A 25,311-nucleotide genomic window follows, 5' to 3' on the forward strand; every position below is an offset into this window, starting at 1 on the left:
AGCCTCCAGATGATATAAAGGAGTTGAGACAACTAATCACAGATGTTCAAACAAATCTCCTTAATAAATTCAATGAGATGGCTAAAGAGATTAAGGATATTAAGAAGACACTGGGGGAGCACAAAGAAGAATTTGAAAGCATACATAGAAAAATAGCAGATCTTATGGGAATGAAAGGTGCAATAAATGAAATTAAAAAAAACATTGGAATCATATAGCAAATTTGAGGAGGCAGAAGAAAGGACTGATGAGCTTGAAGAAATGGCCTCTGAAAGTGAACATAAAAAAGAAGAGATGAAGAAAAGAATGGAAAAAATTGGGCAAGGTCTCAGGGAACTAAATGACAGCAAAAGGCATGCAAACATATGTGTCATGGGTGTCCCAGAAGGAGAAGAGAAGGGAAAAGGGGCAGAAGGAGTATTTGAAGAAATAATGTAGAAAATTTCCCTACCCTATTGAAGGACATAGATATGCCTGTCCAAGAAGCACAACATACTCCCATCCGAAAAAATCCAAACAGACCAACTCCAAGATATATCCTCATCAGAATGTCAAATGCCAAAGACAAAGAGAGAATTCTGAGAGCAGCAAGAGAAAAGCAATGCATAACATATAAGGGATATCCAATAAGAGTAAGTGTTGATTTCTCACCAGAAACCATGGAGGCAAGAAGACAGTGGTCTGATATATTTAAGATACTACAAGAGAAAAACTTCCAGCCAAGAATCTTATATCCAGCAAGACTGTCTTTCAAAAATGACGATGAAATTACAGTATTCACAGATAACAGAAACTGAGAGAGTTTCTAAGCAAGAGACCTGATTTTCAGGAAATACTAAAGGGTGTACTAGAGGCTGAAAAGAAAAGACAGGAGAGAGGGGCCTGAAGAGAGTATAGAAATGAAGATTATATCAATAAAAGTAACTGAAAGTGTCAAAAGAGTGGTGAAATAAAATATGACAGATAAAACTCAAATAGTCAGGAATAAACTTAGCCAATGATATAAAGCACTTGTATTCAGAAAACTGCAACTCAGTGTTAAAACAAATCAAAAAAGCCCTAAATAACTGGAAGAACATCCCATGCTCGTGGACTGGAAGACTAAGTATCATTAAGATGTCAGTTCTACTCAAGTTGAGATACAGATTCAATGCAATCCCAATAAAAATTCCACCAGCATTAAAGAAAAAATTGAAAACACGATCATTAAATTTATTTGGAGGGGTAAGGAGTCCTGAATAGCCAGAAACACCATAAAAAAGGAAAAGTCAACCCTCATCTCCAGACTTTAAATCATAATACCTATCTATAGTGGTAAAAACAACACAGTATTGGACTAAAGACAGACACAATAGACCAATGGAACCAAATTTATTCTTCAGAAACAGACCCTCACAGGTATGGTCAAATGATTTTTGACTAGCCTGTCAAACTCACACAGCTCGGGCAGAACAATCCATTCAACAGACGGTGCTGAAAGAATTGAATATCCATAGCTGAAAGAAGGAAAGAGGACCCCTATCTCATACTTTATCCAAAAATTAACTCAAAATGGATTTTAAAAAAGTAAAAATAATAGCAAGAACCATAAAACTTATAGAAGAAATTATTGGAAAATACCTTCAAGACATGGTGGTAGGTGGTGGATTTTTAAAGGAGATAAGAGGAGAACTGAGTGGACTACTGACATTATATATATGTAGACGTTTTAATTAGCTTTACTGTAAAAGTGTGAAAATGTATAGAGCGGATGATGACACACAGTGAGTAACAGCTAGTTTATAAATGGGGATGTGACTGAAAATGGTAGTCGAGTTATGTAAATGCCAATTTGATAGAATGCTGGACAATAATCTAGAAACTGGATAGCACAGTAAAACAAGAGGTGAATGAGAATTGTGCTTGATGGTGCAGATGCAAGAGTGTCCTTTGTTAGCCAGAGCAAGTGTATATTACTACTGCAGGGTGTTGGGAATGTGGAGGGGCATGGGAAAAGTACAGCTGGAGTGACCTATGGACTGTGGTTAGTAGTAATAATATATTATTCTTGCACCTATGCGAAAGATGTGCTGTGTTGATACTGAGGCAGTATGGAGAATGTGAGCCGAAGGTACACTATAGACATGGGAACAATCAGATGATATTATTTTATCCATAGCAAATAACACACCACATTGTGGTGTGTTGATGGAGGGGTGTTGTTTGGGAATTCTGCACATGTGCATGATTATTTTATAAGTTTTCAACTTCTGTCATAAAAAATATATTTAAAAAATAATAATAATGTGGGTTGGGGGGAAAACACCAAATGTAAGATAAGGACTATGCTTAGTAGTAGGATTTTGACAATATTCTTTCATAATTCGTAACAAATGTCTCATGACATTTGGAGGGTTGGTGGAGGGTTTACGTATGGGACCCTTGTACAATGTTATGCATGTTTGCTTTGTAAGTTCACAACTTTTACTATACACTTAATTGTTTATGTATGTTCATATATAAGTGATAAAGATAATAATAGGATTGGTTGGGGAAAAATACTTCGTTTAGTAGTAATATTTTGGTAATGCTCTTTAATCATTAGTGAAAAAGGTTTAACAACAATGCAAGTTATTGGTGGTAGGGTGAGTTATGAGAGGCCTGTATGATATTATATATGTTTGTTTTGTAAGTTCACAACTATTATACACTTATTATTTATGTATGTTTATGTATGAGTGATATACTTCTTTGAAGGGAACTTTTAGAAATCTAGTCTAGACCCTTTTTCCTAGCAAAAGAATTCCTTTCAAAGTGTCTTTTGCAGATGGTTCTCCACTGTGTATGTGGCCTGTGAAGGAAGGCAGAGACCGTCACAGCTCTCTGAGGCAACCTGTTCTGTAGTCACACTGTTCTGATGGTTATAATGAACTGGAAATGCACTTTCCCGTAACCTAGATCTCTTGATGCTGCCCTGAGCTGTGGGGCAATACTGAATAGGCACCTTCTCCTCTTCTTCATGGCCCCGCCCCTTTCCCATATTTAACACATGCCTTCAGTTTGAGAAAAGATATAGCAAAGAGATAATGGTCTTGAACCCTAAGTGAGCTCTTTTACCCCTGTTCTACAAGCATTTTTTATCATTTTCCATCCTTTAATCTTTACCATTCTAGTTGGTATTGTTATTCTACCATACAAAATGAGGAAATTGAGGCTCAGAGAGGTGAGTAGCTTGCTTTATTACAGCTTAGGGACAGCAGAGTCAGGATTTGAATCCAAATCCCCTACTCCATAAAATAGAGCTGTATTCTCAGGCACCCCTTTCTTTCTAAAATAAATCCACTGTGAAGCCCTATTCCCACTCCTTTCTTTAATTGGTCTCTGGTCCCATTTCCCTAGACTTGGTTAAAATCCAAAATCTTTCAGGATTTGAGCAAATATAAAAGTAAATGTTTGAGCCCTTATCTGTGACCTTTCTGATTCACCTGACTAGATGTGAGAGTTAAAGGAATAGGCTCTTAAAATAAGTGTTCTGGTCTTTGGTTACAGTTTATTTGGAACCTTCAACTTGCAGGATGCACAGCTGGCAAGTAACTGTAAGTGGCCACACAATAACCTAGCCATTTAGCTTTGGGCCCAGAGAGGAACTGGATTGGCCTAAATGAATTGGATGTTGGTAGTAAAATGTGAATAAACATGGAAACTGTAGTCCACAACATTAGTTATACAATTTTAAATTGTCATTAAACGAGCTGATAAAAATTTCATTGTGTTGTGAGTTTTGAGGGTATGTGTGTCACACCAAGATTGAGGTAGTGATATGTTTCTGTTTTGGTCCATACACAAGCTAGAGTAAGAGCAGTAGCTAGTTGAACTTCATTTTCACCCAAGAAATGTAGAATTGCTTGGAAATACTTTTATTTCCTTTGTAGCATCACCTGCAGATTGGCACATATATATTCTCTATATGAAAATGTAAAACTTATTTTGATTTAGTGTATCTTTATGCCCACCCTTTTTCCCCTGACTTTGGAGCATTAAATTTGTTGTTTTTGATTTTCAGAAAGCAGTGTGGCCCTGAAGATTTCATGATTTTGTCTTCTGCTAAAAGTTTACTTTTGATAGAGCTACGGTTAGAAATTCTGTTTGTTCATGGATAGCACAGAGATTGCATTTTTGCACCTAATGCCTCTTAAAATGTCCCCTCTAACAATTAGAGGAGACTTGAAAATTTAGTTTCATGGAACGTGTCTATTCTGCTGAAGCTTGGTGGTTTCAAAGGTGGTTTGATAATTAGTAGTTAAATGAAACAAATATGAAGAGGACACAAAACAGAAGTTATATGTTACAAAAAAGTTATAAAAGAGCTCATGAAGAAGACTGAAGAGGACAGAATGAATAGGTAAATCAGGGCAAGAACTAAGTAGTTAGGAATCAACATCAGTGCTGTGTGATCAACAAAGTTTGAATGTAACTGGTCAGAAGAGAGCATAAGAGTTTTATCAATAGCTGTTTACAAATATGACAGACACAAAATAAGCAGCATCACCCTCTGTGACCTCATAAACAGGAGGACTAAGCAGAGAGCCAAGTAGAAAAGGATTTCATAAAGAAATACAATTAACATAAAGACTGCACCGGACTAAGAAGCAGGCAGGATTCATTCACAGCATACTTCTAAGTAAGGGAATGTTAATGCGTCTTCTAATGAGAAATTCAAAGAATCATGAGTTGTTTTGAGGTTGGTTGTCTCAACTTCTCGCCAAAGAGCTGGGTCTTGGATCCTGAATCTCTAGAGTAGTCCATCTTTCAGTATTATGAAATACTGGAAAAGGTGAGATTGTTTAGTAAGAACCTTCTTGACACCGAAGTCGTGAATTTGTTGTGTGTTTGTTTACAAAGGAAGGAAGGTTTTGTTTGGCCCTATTTTACATTCCATTGGAGAAAAGTATTTGGGGGAGATTGACCCAAGTTCTCCACAAAAGGCGTGTTCAGGTCCTAACCCCTGGCCCTGTGGGTATGAATACATTTGTAAATAGGACCTTTGAAGATATTATTAATTAAGGTGTGCCCAAACTGAATGAGGGTGGGCCTGAAGTTCTTAAAAGTAAAGGATTAATTAAACTCAGAGAAAGAAGCCACCGGAAACAGAAGCTGAAAGGCAGTGGAACCCAGAAGTAAAAGGGTAAGATGCTACCATGTGCATTGCCATGTGACGGAAAAGCCAAGGAACCCTAAAGATTGCCAGCCAGCCAGAAGATAGCAACCCTAGGAAGAAACAAGCTTGCTAGCCTCTGAATCCGGGGCCAATTTTAGAAGCCAGGAGATTAAAACTATTTAAATCTTGAAGTTGTAATCTCCTTTCCCAAGTGTTATAGACTTCTAGGTACATTAGAGGGAAGCGACTTATGTGATTGATACATAATGATGCCCCAAAGAGGAAAACAGAGAAGAGCATGGATGTAGAATGCTCTTCATGTTTTCTCTGTCTTCGTATTCTTTCTTGATCAGGTTTATAAATAGAGGTAAAGAATAGAAAGAGACTTTCACATATTATGCTCATGGAAATCATGTTTGGGCCTAAACTTTCTATTGAAATTGAGATAATTTATATAAGCCTCTTAAACTTTGGAATAAGTTCTACATGAGGGTAAGCATCTTTATCTTGAGCCTTGCTTTCTGTAATGACTAATGCATTTATTAGAAGGGTGAGCAGATTTCCTGCTTTGATTTTTTTTTAATTCTTTGACAAAAGTTATCTGTCAACAAAGGGATTCCCAAGTTGTTTCATTTCAGTGTTTAGGCAAAACAAATTATTATATTTCCAGATTTTCTTTTACTTTTGCTGCCTTTCACAATGAGGGAGGAAAAAGTGGACTCCTTTGATGTGGGGAGAAAAAAAAAAGCAATATATCACTTCCCTGAAAGAACATTTCTCAGTCTCTCATGTGAAAAAGGATTAGCACCTCCAACAAAGGTCCTGTAGATCACAGAACTGGGCAGCAATACCAAACAGTATTCCTAAGGAGAGGAAAAACTGTATTTGAGTAAGAGTGTTTGTCCTGGCAAACAGAGGCTTTTTAATAACTGCAAATCTGAGATAATGGCATACACTCCTCAGTTGCTCCCCCTAAATCCTTAAGGACCAGGCAGCTAGTTTAAGTGGAGTAAAGTCAACCTTTGTTTTAAAATAAAAGTGTCATCCTATTAAAAAAAATATTTTTTCACTTAATGGTTCAGCGGATCTTTGGTTCATAAGATTTGCCCATATATGAATAAAATTGTTTGGAAGATTCCTTTTTGACCCTCAAAAGTTCCATTATAGGGTCATTTGCCTCCATTTAGCATTAATAAAAATTATTCAGTAACCTGATGAATTCATTTATTCAGATTTTGGTTAAATGCTTATTAGACCTACTCTGACTTTCCAACACATTAAAGAATCCTAATACAGTAGGTATAAGGAGGTTGTGAGGAGTAAGAAAATGTTAATTCATAGGGGGCAGCAAAGCCAAGAGAAAGGTTTATTAAACAAGGATTGGTTTAAAAATTTGCTTTTGCCGGACTTTCATTTGTTGCTTCCTATTTTTAGTGTGTTTTTTAAACTTTAGTGAAAAGACTTTGATTTAAAATAATAATAATAACACCTTGTGCTTATGTAGCACTTGAGACTGCCTAAAATCCCCTCTGCTAATCTGAAGCTTCAAACATTCTAGATGTCTTTGGCTCTCTACTTTCCTTGATCCTGCTTGAATGAAAGTTTCTAAGTGGGAAGGAAGAAGGGGCTGATGAAGTTAACAGTGTGAGCCCCAAGGTATAATGCGTGATCCCAAATGATCCTTCATTTTTGGTCCAAAAATAAATTCAGGCTACTCTTACATTAATGTTAGAAATCAGAATTATTTTATACACATAGATACTTATTATAAGAAGATTTTATTTAATCTACTTTTTTAGGAACAAATTTTGATCTTCAGTAACTAGCCAGTAACCTTCTGACCTTTCAGTAAATATCTAACTAAAGCTTTGAAATTAGGGTGTTTAGTGTTTTATGGCCCAGAATAAAAATCTCCAGTTCTGTTTCCAAATAGTGTAGCCTCAACACATTTTATTAAGCTCTTGACACATTCAGCCGTGTGTATTTTGTAAAGTTCCTATGGTTATTGTTTTACAATAGCTGCTTCCAGAAAGCATTGTAAGGGTTTCAATTAATCAGCCCTTTGTGTGCTTCAGACTATGCAAATTTATCACATCAAACCATTCAACGGCTCATGGGAAAGCCGTGTAAAAACTGTATTGTCTTCTAGCGCCTCCTCTCATTTAGAGTGATGTTTTAATAAGAAAGCTAATCAAGTTTTCTTATGCATTATTTATCTGTTAACATGTAAGGAAGAGCCGAATTAAAATGATGTCAACCAGGGTATGGTAAGTGATGTGATAGATCTGGAAATGATTCAACAACAGAACAAAGCTAATATGATTCAACAGTTTTTGTCTATACCCCTCCCCCTTGGGATTATTTAAGGTGGTGATGTGAAAAATAAGAGGTTAATTTGATGACTGGAAAAGAGGAAGGGGAGAAAGGAGTAACCCACCTGTGTTAGCCTTCATGTTTTGATTTAGAGATTTACATTTCTGGATTGTATAAAGACTCAAAGAGATGAGCTCATTTAAAGCAAAACATTTCTTAATACTTCATAGGAATAGTCAGACTTAAAAGCAGTCCTGCTGCTTTGTTGGCCCCATTTACTGCAATTTCATCAGCAGTGAACTATTCTGTACTACAAGTCCAGAGCCCCAGGCCCTGTGAAGTTCTAAAATTATTAGGAGACACCGTTCTGATGATGTTAAATAACCTGAACAACCCTCGCAGAAGAGAGCTTCTTTTCACTCTTCAGCCAAAGTCTGTGCAACTGCAACTGCTCCTTCTATTAAGTGCTCCTTGGCTTTGCTAGCTTCCTGCTGAGAGGAATTAGGGTTCTTATATAATAATGCCGTTATTTAGATGCTGCCTTTCTCTCTAAAGACCACAAAGTACTTCTCAGACATTAGCCCATCTGTCCTTCCAGACCAGTTGCCTCATTGAGATAGTAGCTAATTATTCCCATTACAAAGATCAAACCACTAAGGCTCACCAGAATGTGGTGTTCCTCCCCCCGCCCCAAGGTAACACACTGTCATTTGTATAGTAGAGTCAAGAGAGGGTCCCTGATTCATTGATTCCCCTGCCCTCCAAAGGTCTGCGAGCTTGAGGGGTGATGGGCTCTTTGCAAACACGTATACTTTGGAACCTCTTTAACACTGGGTGTGGGCAAAGAGCTCACTCTCTTAACTAAATACCAGTCTTCTTCCATGGTGACTGGGAGAGGAAAAGTACGGCATCATGAAATTCACTCTGTTCAGTGTGGAAAGGGGTAAACTGTGCAGAATAAATAGCCTTATTAAGTACCTGTAGGAAGTGAAAGTAGGTAATTTAGATTCTGATTGGTATTATTTCAGCAGAACGTGTTGCCAGATTTGCCCTGCATCACTTAGAGCATTACAGTGTGGCAGCTGAACTGTGTTAATATTTTAGTTTTCAATACTCAGATGGATCTGCGTGGGGTACCTCTCATGTGGTGTTGAGGCACTGAGCCCCTGTATCCCCACCTCCATCATAGCACTTGTCATACAGCAGATGCTTGGTAATTGTGGGAAATGATCATCTCTCTCTTTCCTCACTAGCAAGAGGAAGAGTAACAAAGCATATCATCCTCAGAGTGACAGTTTAATTCAAAAGTGCTTATACATGCCAGGCAGGCTTGCTAAATAAAAATAAATAAATTCAAATGCTGAATCAAAGTGTGATATTAAAATGAGACCTGGTTATCGATGAAACAAAACCATTTGCTAGTCAGTGCTCAACACACTGAAGTCACATCAGAAGCAGCTCTTGAATTTAAATGTTGTTACAGTTGTCTTCTACGATTGGTCTTCACTTTCCTGTCTTGATTGGTACCAGAATGCTTTCAGTTTTTCTTACCTTTTTCCTCTTTTCTTACCTTTTATTTTTTCTATTTGAGTTAAGATAGCTCCATCACACAAATCCATTATACTAAAACTAGGATTTTTTTTTAAAGCCACAAATGTCTTTTGAACAAGTCAGTTACTGTTTATAATTAGAAATACTTTCAAAGAAAAATCACTCAGCAGATTAGCTGGCCTTTTGCTGGGTAAACCTATCCTGAAAATTATATGTATGTTCTGTGAAGCCACAGAAATGGAAATAACAAATTGATATAAGAGCTGTGTCTGGGGCAAGACACAAAACGGTAGTGGTAGGTCCTCAACTTGCGTTTGCTCAGACTTGTGGCTTCTATAGACTCTCCCTAAATACTTTGCCTTTACAACTCGAAATTAAGATTGATGATGAAATAATATTTTAGTGACTGGATATCTATAGTTCCTTTCAGCTCTGACTTTCCATGATTCAGTTTTTTCTTATTTATTTTCATTTATAAAAAGCCCTGTAGTGTAATTTGTGGTCTAATTCCCAGTTGGTCCCAATGACTGCATTAAATTTTCCTGGACATGTTAAACTGGTGTATTTGCATTTCACTGCCAGGAGGTTGTGCTATAAACAATGGGGTTGAGGCACCAGCAATGAGCCAAGGGATGAAATTTTATTTTAAAATCTGAAATGCTGTGTAAGCATTTAAGGTATGAATTGGTAATTGTTTCACAACAGTTTCCATTAGGTATGGTTTATTTGTAGTCCATCCTCTTTTCAAGGATCCAGGGGAGTGTTAACACACTGAAGCGGACTGCATATCATTTACATTTTAAAATCAGCATTAAAGGAAAGTGACCATAACTTTTAAAATTTCTAAATATTGGAAGGAATTCTATGCCTCTGTCCCTGGAGAAAACCCAGTTTTGATTTTGCATTTGAAAATAAGAAAAGAGACTTTCCCACTTTGATTAGAGATTCAAGGGATTCTGGAACAGAGAAATACCTTTAAAAAAAAAAGCCTGAGTCTAAGATTAAGAACTCTCTTTTTCCCCTCTAATGAATTCAGTAAAAAACAGACTCTTAAAAATCATCTGTCTAATTTGAGATTCGAGATCGTCAAATTCTGTCTAAATATTTTGTTTTAACGTCTAAGCTCATTATGGGTTCTTTGTGTTAACTTGTATTAAAATCTGTCAGCTATGACTGGTCTCATAAGCACAGTCAGCGGACCAGAATAAGTTAATTATTTACTTGTGTCACTAGTGCTCTTCATCTAATGAAATGCACAGCTGTGTTAGATCTGCAGTTGGATGTGTAGCTGCCATTGTTCCACAAGTCAGCAGAGGGTAGAAGCCGCGATGATGGAGAGCCCTCAGTTCTTTCTGCTGTTCTGCCTTTCTGTGTCGATTTCATGGATCTTTTATCATTCACTTTCACACAAAACAAACAACACAGGGCTGTCTGCTATGGGAACCATCTTGGCATATAAAAGGGTTTTCAGAGGCTTCAAGTAATTTTAAGTTAGCTAAGATTGAATTTTTGGCTTACAGGTGCCCTTGGTTCAGATATAGCCAAAGCAATTCCTATAATAGAATGAACAAATCCAAAAGTAACAGAGTTTATATGTATTTTTTTAATTAAATACATTTCAGCAAAGGGCTGATAAGAAAATAACTTCTCCAAAGGACAGTCCATACTACTAGTCAGATCTTAAGTAAAGCTATTAGAGATTTCTATTTCAGGGAAAGGAGCATCTCTTTCATTTTAATAACATCATAAAGTTGAATTTGCATTAAAAGTGTCAAGTAAAACTGAAAACACAAAATGCGAGTCATCTCTCCCCTTCCTCTCCCCCGGTAAGTGTGTCATGCTTCCTTGGTCAGTTTGCGTACCTCTGCCCCTTGCTCCCACCTTCTGTTGTTGGAGGGTGGGCAGGCAGCTTCCTCCTGAGCAGACGCCGACATCCCCCTGTGAACTGTTGCTCAAGGGTGCCAGGTTTTTTCATTGATTTTGTTTTGAAGGAATATATAGCTGCACCCTCCCATATCCTCACCAGCCAAAATTACATTCCTACTCAAGCAGGTCCCGGGACCAGCCTCCTTAGGAATTGCCGTTTTTAACGTTTAGTTCACTGCTAAACAATGTTGTTGTCAGTGCACTTAGATTTACAGTTTGATCTCTTTCAGAGTAGATTTCCCAGTAGACCTAGTGTTTTGTCAGATAATTTCAGTGTGGACAAGATGGATTTTGGGAGAGAAGAAGGAAGGGTCACACAATCTGCTTGATTTAAATTCTAACACATTGTAACTGAATTTGAAATAACATGAACTGAACGATTGTACTTTATATGGGAAAGTGTATGTTCTATAAAATGAATAATAAAATTTCAACCAAAAACCAGTTAAAGTAACTACATGTTCTAGAATTCAACTCCACAAACCTAATTATCATATTATTGGCAGCTGCTATAACTCGGAATATTAATGATATTAAATAGGCAAATGGCATACTTTTTCTTTAGACTTTAGCTCTTGGTGATTGTATCAAATTATTATTTTAAAATAGTTTGAGAATTTATGTAGAAGTCAAATTGAGGAATGAAAATTTTATTTGAGAGCAGTTTCTTTTCAGTTGGTGCAGATGGTTGATAAGTTTACACATAGGGAAAAGAAATTTTATCTTGCTACAAATGTAAAAATATTTTTTTCTTATTCCAATGTCATTGTACACTGGTTTTCCAATTCTAAATTATGTCAGTGGTGGTTAACAATCTTACACCCCTGCCTGCATCCCCAAGAGAAAGAAATCAGACGAATCAAAAATAATTAAGCAACAAAATCCACTACAGGTCAGAATTAAGGAAGTAATAAAGTACAATTAACTTAAGAGTATATCAGTAGTGTACATATAATTGGTAGCTTTGAATTATTATTATTATTATTATTATTATTATTAAGAAATGTTCTTAAAATTTCACTTCTAATCTTTTCCTAAGAATGATTTGGCATTTAAATTATCTTGACCAACATTAAAAATCAGTCAAAGATAGTTTTTCTTCTGTGTTGTAAACTCTAGGAATTAATATTCCTCAGGGCAGGTTAGGCTCAGCCTAGGAGTCCCTGGCAAAAACCAGCCAACCAGCCAGTGCTTTGCAGCTAGTAGGTGGGCCTCTTATCACACCAACCACACATGGGTACTTTTTTATCAGTTTTTTAAAACCACATTTTAAGCACACCCCTCATTTGATCAGTTAAGTGTATGATGGTCAGAGAACTTGGATTCCTGTGACTTGGGTGCACAACATCGCAGATCACAAACTAGCTGGAAGGGGCTAAATTGCTGCCGAGTTGAAGCTTCAGAGACGCCAACAGGCCCCAGACCCAGTGAAGTCACTGCTGTTTGGTCTGCATGGCACGAGAGGCTGGGCAGGCGGCCTGACAGCACCATTGTGCAACATGCCAGCAGGCTGATCCCCAGGCTGCAGTGCTGCTTTCTGCAAGGAGAGTGGTTTTTACACTGTTTGGCTAGCAGGATTGCTGGAAATTGCTTTGGTTACTCTTGATAGAGACCACGGGGAACATTTTAGAACAGTGGAAACAGAGATATCAGTGGGGAGATCCCTATTAAGTACGGTATCCTTCCTTTCTGCTGATTTGCATTACATGGCATGAAATCTTCTCTCCCCCAGGTGTTTGTGGTTTGATTGTCCCTCAGGAAGACATGCCGTTTTGTGATTCTGGCATCTGTCCGGACATCATAATGAACCCACATGGCTTCCCATCACGCATGACGGTCAGTTTCCTTTACATTTTTTCAGAGGTACTGCTTTTAAGCTATTAACTTATCACTACTAGTAGTAGTCATAGTCTCATATACTTTGGGGGAAATAGACCAGAAATAAACAAACAGAATTCTTATACTGCAAGGAGGTGCTCACTTAATTTGGCCACATCCCACAGGTGGGAAAGTTGATCGAATTGCTGGCTGGCAAGGCTGGCGTGTTAGACGGCAGGTTCCACTACGGCACTGCATTTGGAGGAAGTAAAGTAAAGGATGTGTGTGAAGACCTTGTTCGCCATGGCTATAACTACCTGGGGAAAGACTATGTCACATCGGGCATCACAGGGTAAGTATGTGACTTAGACATTTTAAAGAAAGAATGATTTTTCTTAGGGTAGGAAACAAGAACCCTAATATATACAACTTTACCCCTGATACAAAAAAAAAATCAAATTTAGAAAACTGGTAAATTAGGGAGTACTTTTTGTACTGGTAAGGCTCTAATTTAAAAAGTGGGAAAAGTTTTGTTTTTTTTTAACATTTTTATTTATTTATTTTTTAATATTTATTTATTTCTCTCTCCTCCCCCCCCCCCCCCCATTGTCTGCTCTCTGTGTCTGTTCACTATGTGTTCCTCTGTGTCAGCTTGCATTCTTGTCATGCGGCACTGGGAACTTGTTACTTTTTTTTATTGCATCATCTTGCTGTGTCAACTTTCCGTGTATGTGGTGCCAGTCCTGGATGGGCTGCTCTTTTTTCATACAGTGCAGCTCTTCTTGCGGGACACACTCCTTGCACATGGGGCACCCCTATGCGGGGGATACCCCTGTGTGGCACAGCACTCCTTACGCACAGCAGCACTGCACGTGGGCCAGCTCACCACATGGGTCAGGAGGCCCTGGGTATCGAACCTGGACCCTCCATATGGTAGGCAGACGCTCTGTCAGTTGAGCCACAACTGCTTCCCATGGGAAAAGTTTTCATTTACCAAAATACGATTCTACCACACTTTTAAGGAACACATCAGTTGCAAATAATACCAAGAATTTCTCTTATTGTTGAGCTTTTCTCTGCTTTTATATGACGAATATCAGATGATTAGTGGTTTCACAGATGTCTGAGGCTTAACATTTGTGCATTCATTCACCAAAGATTTGTTAGCACCAAATACATGCTGGGCCTCCCAGAGTATATAACAATACACAAAATAGACATGGTCCCTGCCCAGTGGTGCTTACCATTTAGATTTGTTTCTAGGCATTAAAAAAATAACAGATAAAAAAGTAACTACTTAGTGGGGCTTATCCTGAATACCTAATTTAAAACTACAACCCAATACTGTACATTCCTCTTCCCTGCTTTATTTTTCTCTGTGTCTCTTAACACTCATCACTATCAGATATATTATCTAATATGTTTGTCTGTCCCCCAACAAGAATATAATCTCTGTCAGAGCAGAGCTTGTCTGCTTCATTCACTGTTATATTTTCAGTGTCTAGCACAAGGCCTGACACATATGAGGTACTCCAGAAATATTTGTCGAATGAAGGAATGAAGACAAATAAATAAGTACAAATATGCCTCACCAAAATGAAGACAAAGAATAGGTTAGAAGACCCCTATGATGAGGTAGATATTTAAGCTGAGATTTGAAGGGTGAGGAGAGACCATTTGAAGAGTGTTACAGGCTGAAGAAATGCGTATTTAAACACCCTACGAGGAAAAGAATATGGTTATATTCTGGGAATTGGAAGGGGTCTGTCCTGCTGCAATGCAGTGAGTGAGGCAGGACCTGAGGTGAGAATGGAGAAGGCCATCAGAGCCGGCACACAGCAGAACACTGGATCTTCCTGTTAACTTGGGAGAAACAGATATCCCTGAAATTATCATGAATGACAAGGTTTTCAAACTCAGTTCACACATGGTTTCAAAGGATCAAATCAGTTGTGTAAATTAAGGCACACACATATATTTCCTGCCAGATAAAATTCTAAGACATAGAGTTTACACTGTTCTTGTGAGGTTTTAAACCACTTTGATTTAAGTAAAACCTTAGGTGGAAGCATGTGTAAGAACACAGAACTTTATTTTAGTGCTACAAATAGACTATCCAAATGTGATAAAAATGGTCAAAATATAGCTGTTAAAAATATCGAGTGTTCTTTAAAATGATCTGTCCAGATCCTGATAGTAGGGATATCTTTATATATCAGGCTTGAGATGTTACAGTAAGATCACATTACAGTAATACAGTAAAACAGCTAAGGGTCTATTTCAAAAATGCATTTGTCAGTGCTAAACTGATCATCTCAGGCCTTGCTTCTCTATCCAGATGTTGACCAGGAAGTGTGCAAAATCACAGAATCAATTTGGTACACCTTACTAGAACATAATCTCAGTGAAAGATTTGGATGGCTTATATCTGCTTGCTATATACAGCTATAGGCTATGTCCCAGTCCACACTGCCTCCCCTTACACCCCAGTCCAAGTCTCAGTGGGAAGGCTTGAAAAGCACTGTTTAGCCTATTAGTTGAAAGTTCCACAGAGGGCCTGAAAACACATTCAGCCATCAGCTTTCATCCCTTGTTGCATTCTTGAGCATAGCCAGGAGGAAAAACTACATAGGGCTTTATTCAGTCAAGGATAGAATGGCATTGGGTAACAGAATTACATAAATCCTATCACGAGTACTACTGAAGAATAGAATCATTCATCATTAGAGATGGAAGAGCCTTGGTATGGCCATCTTGCTACACAGCTAAGAAAACTGAGATGGAGAGCACCACTCTACTCTGCACCTTCCAGGAAACTGGCTGTGTTTAAGCAGCTGGAACGGTGTGTAACTACAGACAGCTTTTGTTTTTTAAAGGCATCAATACCTTGGCTGCTTTTGCTCCAGAATGAAAAAAAAAAATGATTTCTTCTTTCAACACACTTTCATATTCACTTTCTTGTAAAACTCTTCCTATAGTTTTATAAAATCTCATTGAATCAGTTCTTTAACGGATATTTATTGAGCAACAGTTATGTGCCAGGCAGGGTTCTAGGTCCTGGAACTACAGTGGCAACAAAGGCAAAGTGCTTATTCTCATAGAGTTTACATCTTGTGGAGAAGACACAATAATCAGAGTAAAAACAAATGTATGCTGTAATATCAAGTGGTGAGAGGTGCTCTGAAGAAAATAAAACCAGGGTTAAGGGTTTAGAGCATGAGGGGAACAGGAGTGGGTAGAGGGACTCCTTTAATAAGGTAATTAGGGCAAGTCTCTTTGAGGAGGTAAAATGTTAGGCAGTGAGTACCCAGCAGAAGAATATTGCAGGCAGAGGAAGCAGTAAGTGTAAAGGCCCTGAGGCATGGGCAGGCGTGCTACATTTGAGGAGCAATGAAGAGGCCAGTGTTGCTGGAGTAGGATGAGCAGTGGGGAAAGGATATAGGAAATGAGTCACATGTAAGCAGGAACCAGATTATGTTGAAGCTGTGGCCATGATACAGAATTTTTGGCAGTACAGATTCTGAGTGTGATAGGAGAGTACTTTGATTGGCATTTTAGAAGGAATCACCTTGGCTTCTTGTATGAAGACTAGATTGTTAAAAGAGTGGAAGCAAGGAGACGTAGAGGGTGGCTTGCCTGCCACAGTTTAGGCAAGAAAGGATGGTGGCCTGGTTAGGATGGTAGACTGAAGGAGGGATCATCCTGTATATACTGTTTCATAAATCGTTATTTTCTTAAACAATGTATCTTTTAAGGAGAGCTTTGATACTTTTATATTTGCAGGTCTAGCCTTTTCAGCTACAGACCGAAAGCATTCTCACCCAGTCAATCATAGACCTGTTCATAAACAAATAAGAGATGGGCCCTAGGAAAAGCTGTCTCCTGTTAGCCCAAACTTAGTTTTTAATCCAAAACCCTGACCTTTCTTTCAGTGAACCCTTAGAGGCATACATCTATTTTGGCCCTGTGTACTATCAGAAACTGAAACACATGGTCCTGGATAAAATGCACGCCCGGGCCCGGGGACCACGGGCTGTCCTGACCAGGTAAGAGAGTGGCATTCACAAAAAATGATGTTTTCCAGATAAAGCAGTAAGACTCACATATGTCTTGAGATGTAAGAATTTTGGGTGTTACACATCAACACAAGTTATATATGCATGATTAACATGAAAAAATCAGCAACCAATTAAAAAATCATGTCATAGGCACAAGAGTAAATCAACCATAGGTGGTGTCAGTGGTCTCCTAACAAAGCTGTTTGATGTGTATCAGTGTGTTTCTCTCCTGGTCCTGTTCATCTGTAAGAATGTATTCACATACATATATACAGAAAACATACACATTGAGTTATTTGATAGCCCAAACCACAACTGTAATTTTTTAAAGCTTCTGTTCTTGAAGCATAAGACAACGGTGTTTGATGCTTATTTGAATAAGCTCCACAAGGTTGGGGTTCATTGTGTTCTCAGTTCTAAGAATAGTACCTGTGTGTTGATAAATGGGTATGATTGTTAGGAAAAGGAATTATAAACTATTAAGTTTCACATATACTTAGTACAACATTTTGCAGTTAGAAGAAGTGTAGTCTAGGGCCATGGTCTCTACTGGGGGCAACTTTAACAATGTCTGGAGACATTTTTGATTGTCACAACATGAGGGGAAGGTGGTTGCTATTGGCATCTAATGGGCAGAGGTCACAGATGCTGCTAAACATCCCACAATGCACTAGACAGACCTCCACAGATTCATAAAAAAGAATTGTCCAGCTCTAAATGTCAACAGCACTGAGGTGGAGAAACTCTGGTCTAGGAGTGGGAACACAGACAGGCCTTGGGGCCAGAGAGGCATTAATTTAAATCTCATCTTCACCTTTTAGCACCATCATGCCCTTGGGTAGATCACAACTTCTCTCAGCCTCAGTTTTTCTCCATGTATGATGTGGAGACTGTAAATACCTATTTCATAGGGTGCTGGTGAATGTCAAATGTTTGAAAATAGTGTATATTCAAACCCAAAGGAAATGCTGAACACATACCTGGTTCCCTCCCCACTTTCACTGAGCACTGCTTGTATGTTCAATACAGGGGAAGGAAATTAAACAGCCAGTGCTATGTTGTGTTGTTTTCATCTGTTTTTAAACCAAGGGAGAAGTATAGATTACTTAAACCGTTGACTATTTAAAATCAAGCAAATACACATCTGTTGAAATGACAGACATATGTGTGCTTAAAATGTGGAAGAGAGAAAAAAAGTTGAGATTCTTAAGACAGTAAACCAGCAGTAAGACTATTCTCGGTCTAAGTGTTTCTCTCCTGAACTTCCATTTCAGTTAAAAGATCCAGAAACTATTTCAGAGTAACATAAATGCTAAAGCAGTTATTTCCTATTTTTTGCTTTTGTTGTGTAAAAGAACTTACTAGTAACTTTATGACTTTTGTGCATTCCATATGAAGACTGCCTAGAGTGCATTTGCCAATAACCAGTTATCACAATTGGTTAAAATCCAAGTATTAGATTCTGCTTCCATTTGATCTGACTACCTTCACCTTGTTCGGTGACCACAAGTGGAGGCGGCTCCTACTCAAGGGTGGTTCTTCCAGCAGATAAAAGCATGTACATATCATGCTTATTTATGATGCTTCCACTATAGTGTGTCCTTTTAAAAAAACTTATGTTTTTCATATTTAGCTTTTCTTTCAACAAATAATCTACAACTCAAATTGACTTCCCATTGTGACTTTCAACAACAATGAAACATAAAATATATGAAAATTCAGCACACATTGGCTTGCATTGTGGTTCACCACCTAACTCTTTGGGAGACCAGCAACAACAGTCACAACGAAAACGAAAAGATTCTGTAGAATAAAGCAAACAAGGTGGTTAAGGTCCTCCGTGCCCAAAGAGCACCTCTGAGGAGTATCACTTCAAAATAAGCCAGCCAAGGAGCTCACTTTCTTTTTTTTTTTTTTAAGTAAATTGTGTCATCACTACCTAAGTGGGGTTGCCTGAGATGAGTCAGGCACTCCTAATTTTATCTAAATCTCTGGGTCCTATTCTTGACCTTTGAAAGTGTGTGTGAATCCATTAAAGGGCTAACAGCTTCCCAGTTTAAAAGTGCCCCTCTACGGAATGGAGAGTTTTCATACATGAAGGAAGGACCTGAATGGGACACACAGAACTTTCTCAGTCTTTGGGAAACCTCCCATCTGGCTCAGCCATTCCATCCTCCCAGGTCATTCCTGATATATCCCAAATTTTATAAGTATCTCTTTTGTTTCTTTTCATGTGTATTTCTCAATGGTAAAGTTCCTCCCTGGAGCTCTGGCGGTAACCACTAGGGGACCCAGGTTTCTTCCACAGTGTATTCTGCTTAGTTTTTCTTCTTTTAAGTAACAGAGTACCAAGACATCTCTGAAAATACTCAGAAGATATCCTTCCCTGATTTGAGGACTGTGCTTATCCTAATAATAATGATAGTATTGGTAATAGTAATGCCGGCACTGGTGCTTTATAAAATTATATATTAATATATTATCCTACATAATTATATATTGCTTTCATTTAATAGTAGTAATAATAATAATAACTGCTAGTGTTACATCTTTTTGCATTTAAGGTACTTTGGGATAGATGTTATTATGTATACTTTACTAATGAGGTCAAGAGAGGCTGAGCAGCATGCTCAGAGTCTAGTAAGTAATTTGAATCCAGGCGAGCCCAGCTCCAGAGCTTTGCACTCTTAGCCAGCATGAAATGAACCTCTTCGTTTCATATAATAATAATAATAGTGCATTTGTCTAATAACTTCTCTCAAAGGCAACCCACTGAAGGTCGATCTCGTGATGGTGGTTTGCGTCTTGGAGAAATGGAACGTGACTGTTTAATCGGTTATGGAGCCAGTATGCTTTTGTTAGAGAGACTAATGATTTCAAGTGATGCCTTTGAGGTTGATGTGTGTGGGCAGTGTGGACTTCTGGGATATTCCGGCTGGTAAGTGGATACCATATGTCTCTCATACCACAGTCTTAAATCACAGCTCAAGAATCAGCCTTGGATCATACCCATCCGTTCTCCAACTTCTGCCCATGGTCACTAACTTACCCTTCCCCATCTATACATTCCTATAATATAAAAATCCTAGCATATTTGTTGTTAGTTCTTAGAACTTCAGCATATTATAACTAGAAAGACTTTAGTGAAGATTGTGTTGGATCCCTTGTTTGTAACCTCAGATCCAAAAGAAGCTAGGCTTGTTGCTCCAGGTCTTAGAGCAAATTGGTGACAGAACTGGACCCTTTGTCCATTATTCTCTCTTATGTGGCAAGTTGTTTCACACTTGGACCATACATTCCATGAAGGCATGGACCATGTCTGTCTCAGTCATTCATTCATCATATATTTTATTGAGAATCTGCTAAGTGCCAGGCCCTGCTGTAGGCCCCAGAAATAGAACAGTGAAGAGGACAGATGAATGGCTGCTCACAGGGAGCTTATCATCTAGGCCCTTCTAGTTAAACTGTGTCTTGTTTACTCATGTTCCTCCAACCTGGAACCTAGTAGATGCTTAAAAAATAATTGCTGAGACTAAACCTGTATTTTTGGACTGCCAAGAGGTAAATTATTTAATTCATAAAATTCATAATTTCTGTATAAACCTCTGTTTACCAAGGCCAGCTTAGAAGATGATGCTATGTAATTTTTTGGTTTTGTTTGTTGGAGTACCTTTCCTACTTGTAATGATTCCACTCAACCACCAAAGAGCAGCTTTACTTAGGGTCAGTCATGATCCAAAGCCCTGAAATATCCTTGTAGGCAAGAAAGCCCATGGTTTCCCAGTCTCTACTCTATTTGCCATCAGGGGCAGTTCTAACATGGTCTAATAAGTCAGATGCTGCAGGGCCAGGAAACAACCCCCTCATCTCCCCTCACCTGCCTTCCCTAGAGTCCCTTTTCCATAGGGGAGGGCTAACTAACTAGACCATAGTTAGGGCCGGGTGAGCATTCTTTTGCCAGGGTTCAAGGAATACATAGATCACCTTTTCCCCACTTAGTTCAACCTCCAAATCTCCACCAGAGTCTCAACTGTTGCCAATTTCCTGGTGAAATGAAGCAAACTGAGTCAGAAAGATGGATCATCTTGGGCACAGTATACCTTGCTAGTTAAATAACAAAACTTCAGATTATGTTTTTGGTGTAGAAGAGTTGATAAGACCTGTCTATGAAGAAATCATTTCTAAATAACATAAGAGCTGGCCATTTGTAGTCCATTCTTTACATGAGGTTGCAGATATGGGGTGACATTCTAAGAATAAACCTGGCTTTTATATCAGTGAGATGGGGACTCCTTATGGCTTATTTCAGCCCTAAAATGTCTGTTTATCTTTTGAAATGCACATTGCTTTTTATAGTCCTGGCTATACGACCAAAAAAAAAAAAAAAAACAGAATAGAAAGATGCCTGGAACCTAGTTTCACTATGCTTAAGTCTTCAAATTTGGCACTAGGATTTTTAAATAAATTACTTTGAAAGGATGGTGCAGAAGAGTCATTAAAAATAGGAGTCATGAAACTTCAAAAAGAGTTTCCTTTTCTTCTCCATCCTCCCTGCATTCCTTCTACCACCAATACCACCACCACCACCCCTGCCAAAATGAAAAAGGAATAAAGAAAACAGTAAACCAAATCTGCTTCTGCCTTTGAAAACCTTACCCTTTCCTCCTCAGGATACCCTGGCAAACTAAAGTAAGCAGGAAAACTGTAAGCAGTAATTGAGCTCAACATTATGCTGTTAAATTCATATCTTCATTTCTGCTTGGTTTATGTCTCATTTAGAGATTGATGGCAATGCCTGATTTTGAAGCTCATGTGTTCAATATGTATTATATTTGAAATTCTTTTGAAAGATGAACAAATCAGGTTATGCAGTTTAAGGGTCTTCACTATAATTAAACAGACCTTAATATTTTGTATGCCTGATTTTGAGTGGCTTTCTTATACCCTTGTTGCCAACAGAGAAAAATCCTAATCCAGTCTAGGAGTCTGGCTGCCTCCTTGTGTGCTGCTTTCTCGCAGAGGAGCATAATGATGCTGTCATTTTTCCCATCATTACCTGATCATGTGTGCTGGGTTCTGTGGGAGGGAGCATGGGCATTTGTTAGAGGAAGTTCTCTTTAATGAGCCCCACAATGGAAGCTGGGTAATTAGAGCAGTTCAGAACCTTGAAACTGGCCTTTTGTCAGTGATTTGCACATTAGTACAGCATTGCTATGGGGATGTTTACAGCAAGACTGTTGTTCTACAGAAGACACTAAGGGCATAAGTCACAAAAGAGAGGTCCAGGAGGAAAACTGCAGAGAAAAACAAACCCCTATTAAGATAATTAGCTCATAGAAGATATTTCACTGGACAGTCATTTTTCATGTGAAGCCACAGCCTCTTTTTTTTTTTTTTTCCCTGCTTTTACCCTAAAAAATCAATTTTTTGTTGTTGTTTGGGTCAAGTTTCTACCTTTGGAAATTGTTCAGACACAGGGTAGTTTAAGTAAAATAAAATTTAAAAATAAATAAATGCATTGGGATATTATAGATGATGGAGAAATATTTAATAATAGAGAATAATAATGGGATTTCGGATTTTGCATCAGGACAGATGGAAATTTTGAATAGATTAGCTTAATTAAGGTCACAGGGTAATTAATGTACTAGACAGGAGAATCAGCAAATAAGAAGTTACCCCAGTTTGATCAGTTGCCCCAATTTAATTAAAGCATGAATGTGATTCCAGAACAAATGAGATCAATCCAGGCACTTTAAAAACTATAAACATTAAAGAGGTCTTTAGGTAATTTTTTAAGAAAAACTAACCCAGTTTATATTATGCCTTTCAATGGAACCAAATCATATACAAGTGTGTGTAAAGCACCCTGCCCCGCCCGCCCCCCATGGCTGTACAGGCCATGACACTTCATCTCCCCAGGAAGTCCTGTATCTTCATATTTATTCACCACCACTCCTTTGAATTCCCAGCCTTAGTGCTTGCTTTTCTAAAATAATGAAAACTTTATTTTGCTGGTTATGAACATGATCCCTGCTCATTGTAAAATATTCAAAAGTTACCAAAAAGCACAGTCACATTAATTCCCATACCAAGAGATGAGCATCATTAGCACCCCCGTGGCTCTTTTTGGGGACATCTCTGCTTGCAGCAGTTCTTTATTTTTCTTTGGTTCATGAGCCCCTTTGAGATTCTGATAAAGGCAGAAAAATTCAAATATACCCACATTAATACATGCATTTACATGTGATTTTGGGGACTTCATATACTTACTGAAACCCATCCATGGATTCTCTTGGGACCATACTATTTAGCCGCCTGATTTTTTCACTCCAGTGTTCCTGTACACCTTGACATTTGGTCTACCTTATCACATTTAATGGCTGCACAGTATTCTGTATACAGATCTTATCATCACAGAACCCCTTGCCTATTGAGCGTGTCTTTTTGTTATAAATAGCATCATAATGAACATTCTTATGCACATATTTTTGCCACTTTTGTGATTACTTAATCAGAAAAAGTGCAGATTTACTCGTCATTCCGTTGCCTTACCTGCCCTCCAAAATGGCTAGACTAATGGGAAACCGAAGAGTCTACTTCCAGTTCCTAGTCAGCACCAAATCTTCTAAGCCTGCTATTCCTCTTGAGCCCTTTTTCTCACTGTTAAAATTAGAATGACATAGTTTTCTACCTACTATGTCTCAGGATTTGTTATATCTACTCTCCCACCTGCCTCAGACCCTTAGGGGGGATGTTCTATTTTGGTCTGAAACCCAGGAGAATACTCTTTCTCCCAAAGGACCCTTCTTCAGTTGTAGCCATTGAGTAAGACCCAGATTGAATTCATCAGAGTTTCCTGAGGGGATTGGGGGCAGTGATTAAAAGGAATATATATACATGCATGTATACACACATGCACATGAACACACACACTTCCCTTAGTTTTGCACAAGGGACAACCCAAGTAAGTACAGTAGATTCTGGTACTAATAGAAATAACCAAGCTTGATGAGCACTGGAAAAATAAGTAGCATTTCATTGGCTACCACCTTCTTGTACAAAAGTTTTCTTTCTCATCAGACCGTAAGTATTTTAGTGACGAGAACCAAATTATAATTGTTAAGCATCTTGCCTTAGGACAGTATACTGGTATAATAAATTCTTTAAAAATACATAGAGATTGTCTGAATTGGTAGAAAAGTTTCAACAATGGAAAAATCTAAATCTGAGTACATTTCAGATGGCTCAGATTTCAGAGGCTCTTTTAAAACAAGTGTATGTGGGCAGGTGTTTTGCATTTTTAGAAGGTCTAAAAGTATGCCAGTAACTGATTTGAGTTCTCTGCTTGTAAAACTGGGGGCATTGTTTGGGTTTGATCTGTTTTATTCTTTTCTTGCTTGGATGCTTCTTTTTCTTTTCTTACCACCCATGTACATATACGATAGTGTGACTAAGCACTTAGGAATGGAAAATTATCTCATTTGCTGGAATGGCAATAGGATATTGTAGAGAAATTCTCCTTTCCTAAATGCAAGCCTTCATCCCTGCGTCACAGACTCTCTTAATACATTCTGATTTGTTTTTCAGGTGCCATTACTGCAAATCTTCGTGCCACGTGTCTTCCCTCCGCATCCCGTATGCTTGCAAGCTTCTCTTCCAGGAACTGCAGTCTATGAACATTATCCCCAGATTAAAACTATCCAAGTACAATGAATAAAGAAAGAAAAGATTAAAGAGAACAATTGATTGTCCAACTCAAAGGAAAGCAGGAGGGATTGAAGACTCCTGTCCCCGTGAATAATTCCTGTGCATGTTCTCTCTCAAAAAACATTGGATGGAGAAGAATTTTATACACTAAAAGACTGAAACAACCTTGACAGATGATCAGGAGAGATGCCAACAATATGAACTGTATTACAGTCACTTGTGTGTATACTGGAATTGATTCACAAATGGAAATCACCTTAAGAATAAATAAACTTTTATTTATGTTCTGATATCTTGACACTTAATTATTAGAACAGACTAAAAAATAATGTTTGGGTTTAAATTTTCCATGATCTTCTGACTAACAAAATTCAGGATTTTTATGAAACTTGAAGAATGTGAAGAATCCCCTTTGAATTAGTTAACTTGGAGTTTGTTGAGATGGGATGATTCTGAGTAGTATAAGGAGGAATGAATGCATGACACCAAGAGAGCAGCTGATAGAATAATAGCTTTCTCAGGTGGTACTATGACGGGATAAATTTTCCAAACCATTGAGTCTTGCCCATACACACTCATACTATTCCATTTTCATCTTGAAATGTAATATATACTTACCTTCTTAAGCAAGTTGACCAAGAATGTCATCTTTTCTTAGGGGACTCAGTTGCTAATATTTTGAACTTACATAATTGTACCATGCAATCATATTTGTTGAATGTCTGAATATTACTCCATGAATGCATTCTAATTTTTCTGTCCCTACCATTCCTGCCAGGATGTTGGCCATCCATTTTC

General features: G+C 38.1%; 1 protein-coding gene across 1 annotated transcript in view; it reads left to right on the forward strand.

Annotated features, from left to right (window-relative positions):
• The window catches only part of POLR3B (RNA polymerase III subunit B), a 146,502-nt gene extending 121,699 nt beyond the window's left edge, over positions 1-24,803 (forward strand). Inside the window, exons 24-28 of the mRNA XM_058308666.2 lie at positions 12,660-12,763; positions 12,931-13,097; positions 16,678-16,791; positions 19,568-19,741; positions 24,394-24,803. Coding sequence (XP_058164649.1) covers positions 12,660-12,763; positions 12,931-13,097; positions 16,678-16,791; positions 19,568-19,741; positions 24,394-24,523 — 689 coding nt within the window. The 3' untranslated portion in view covers positions 24,524-24,803. The remainder of the gene's footprint in view (positions 1-12,659; positions 12,764-12,930; positions 13,098-16,677; positions 16,792-19,567; positions 19,742-24,393) is intronic.
• The last annotated feature ends 508 nt before the right edge of the window (positions 24,804-25,311 follow it).

Source organism: Dasypus novemcinctus, chromosome 12 (genome assembly GCF_030445035.2).
Source record: "Dasypus novemcinctus isolate mDasNov1 chromosome 12, mDasNov1.1.hap2, whole genome shotgun sequence".
NCBI lineage: Eukaryota > Metazoa > Chordata > Mammalia > Cingulata > Dasypodidae > Dasypus > Dasypus novemcinctus.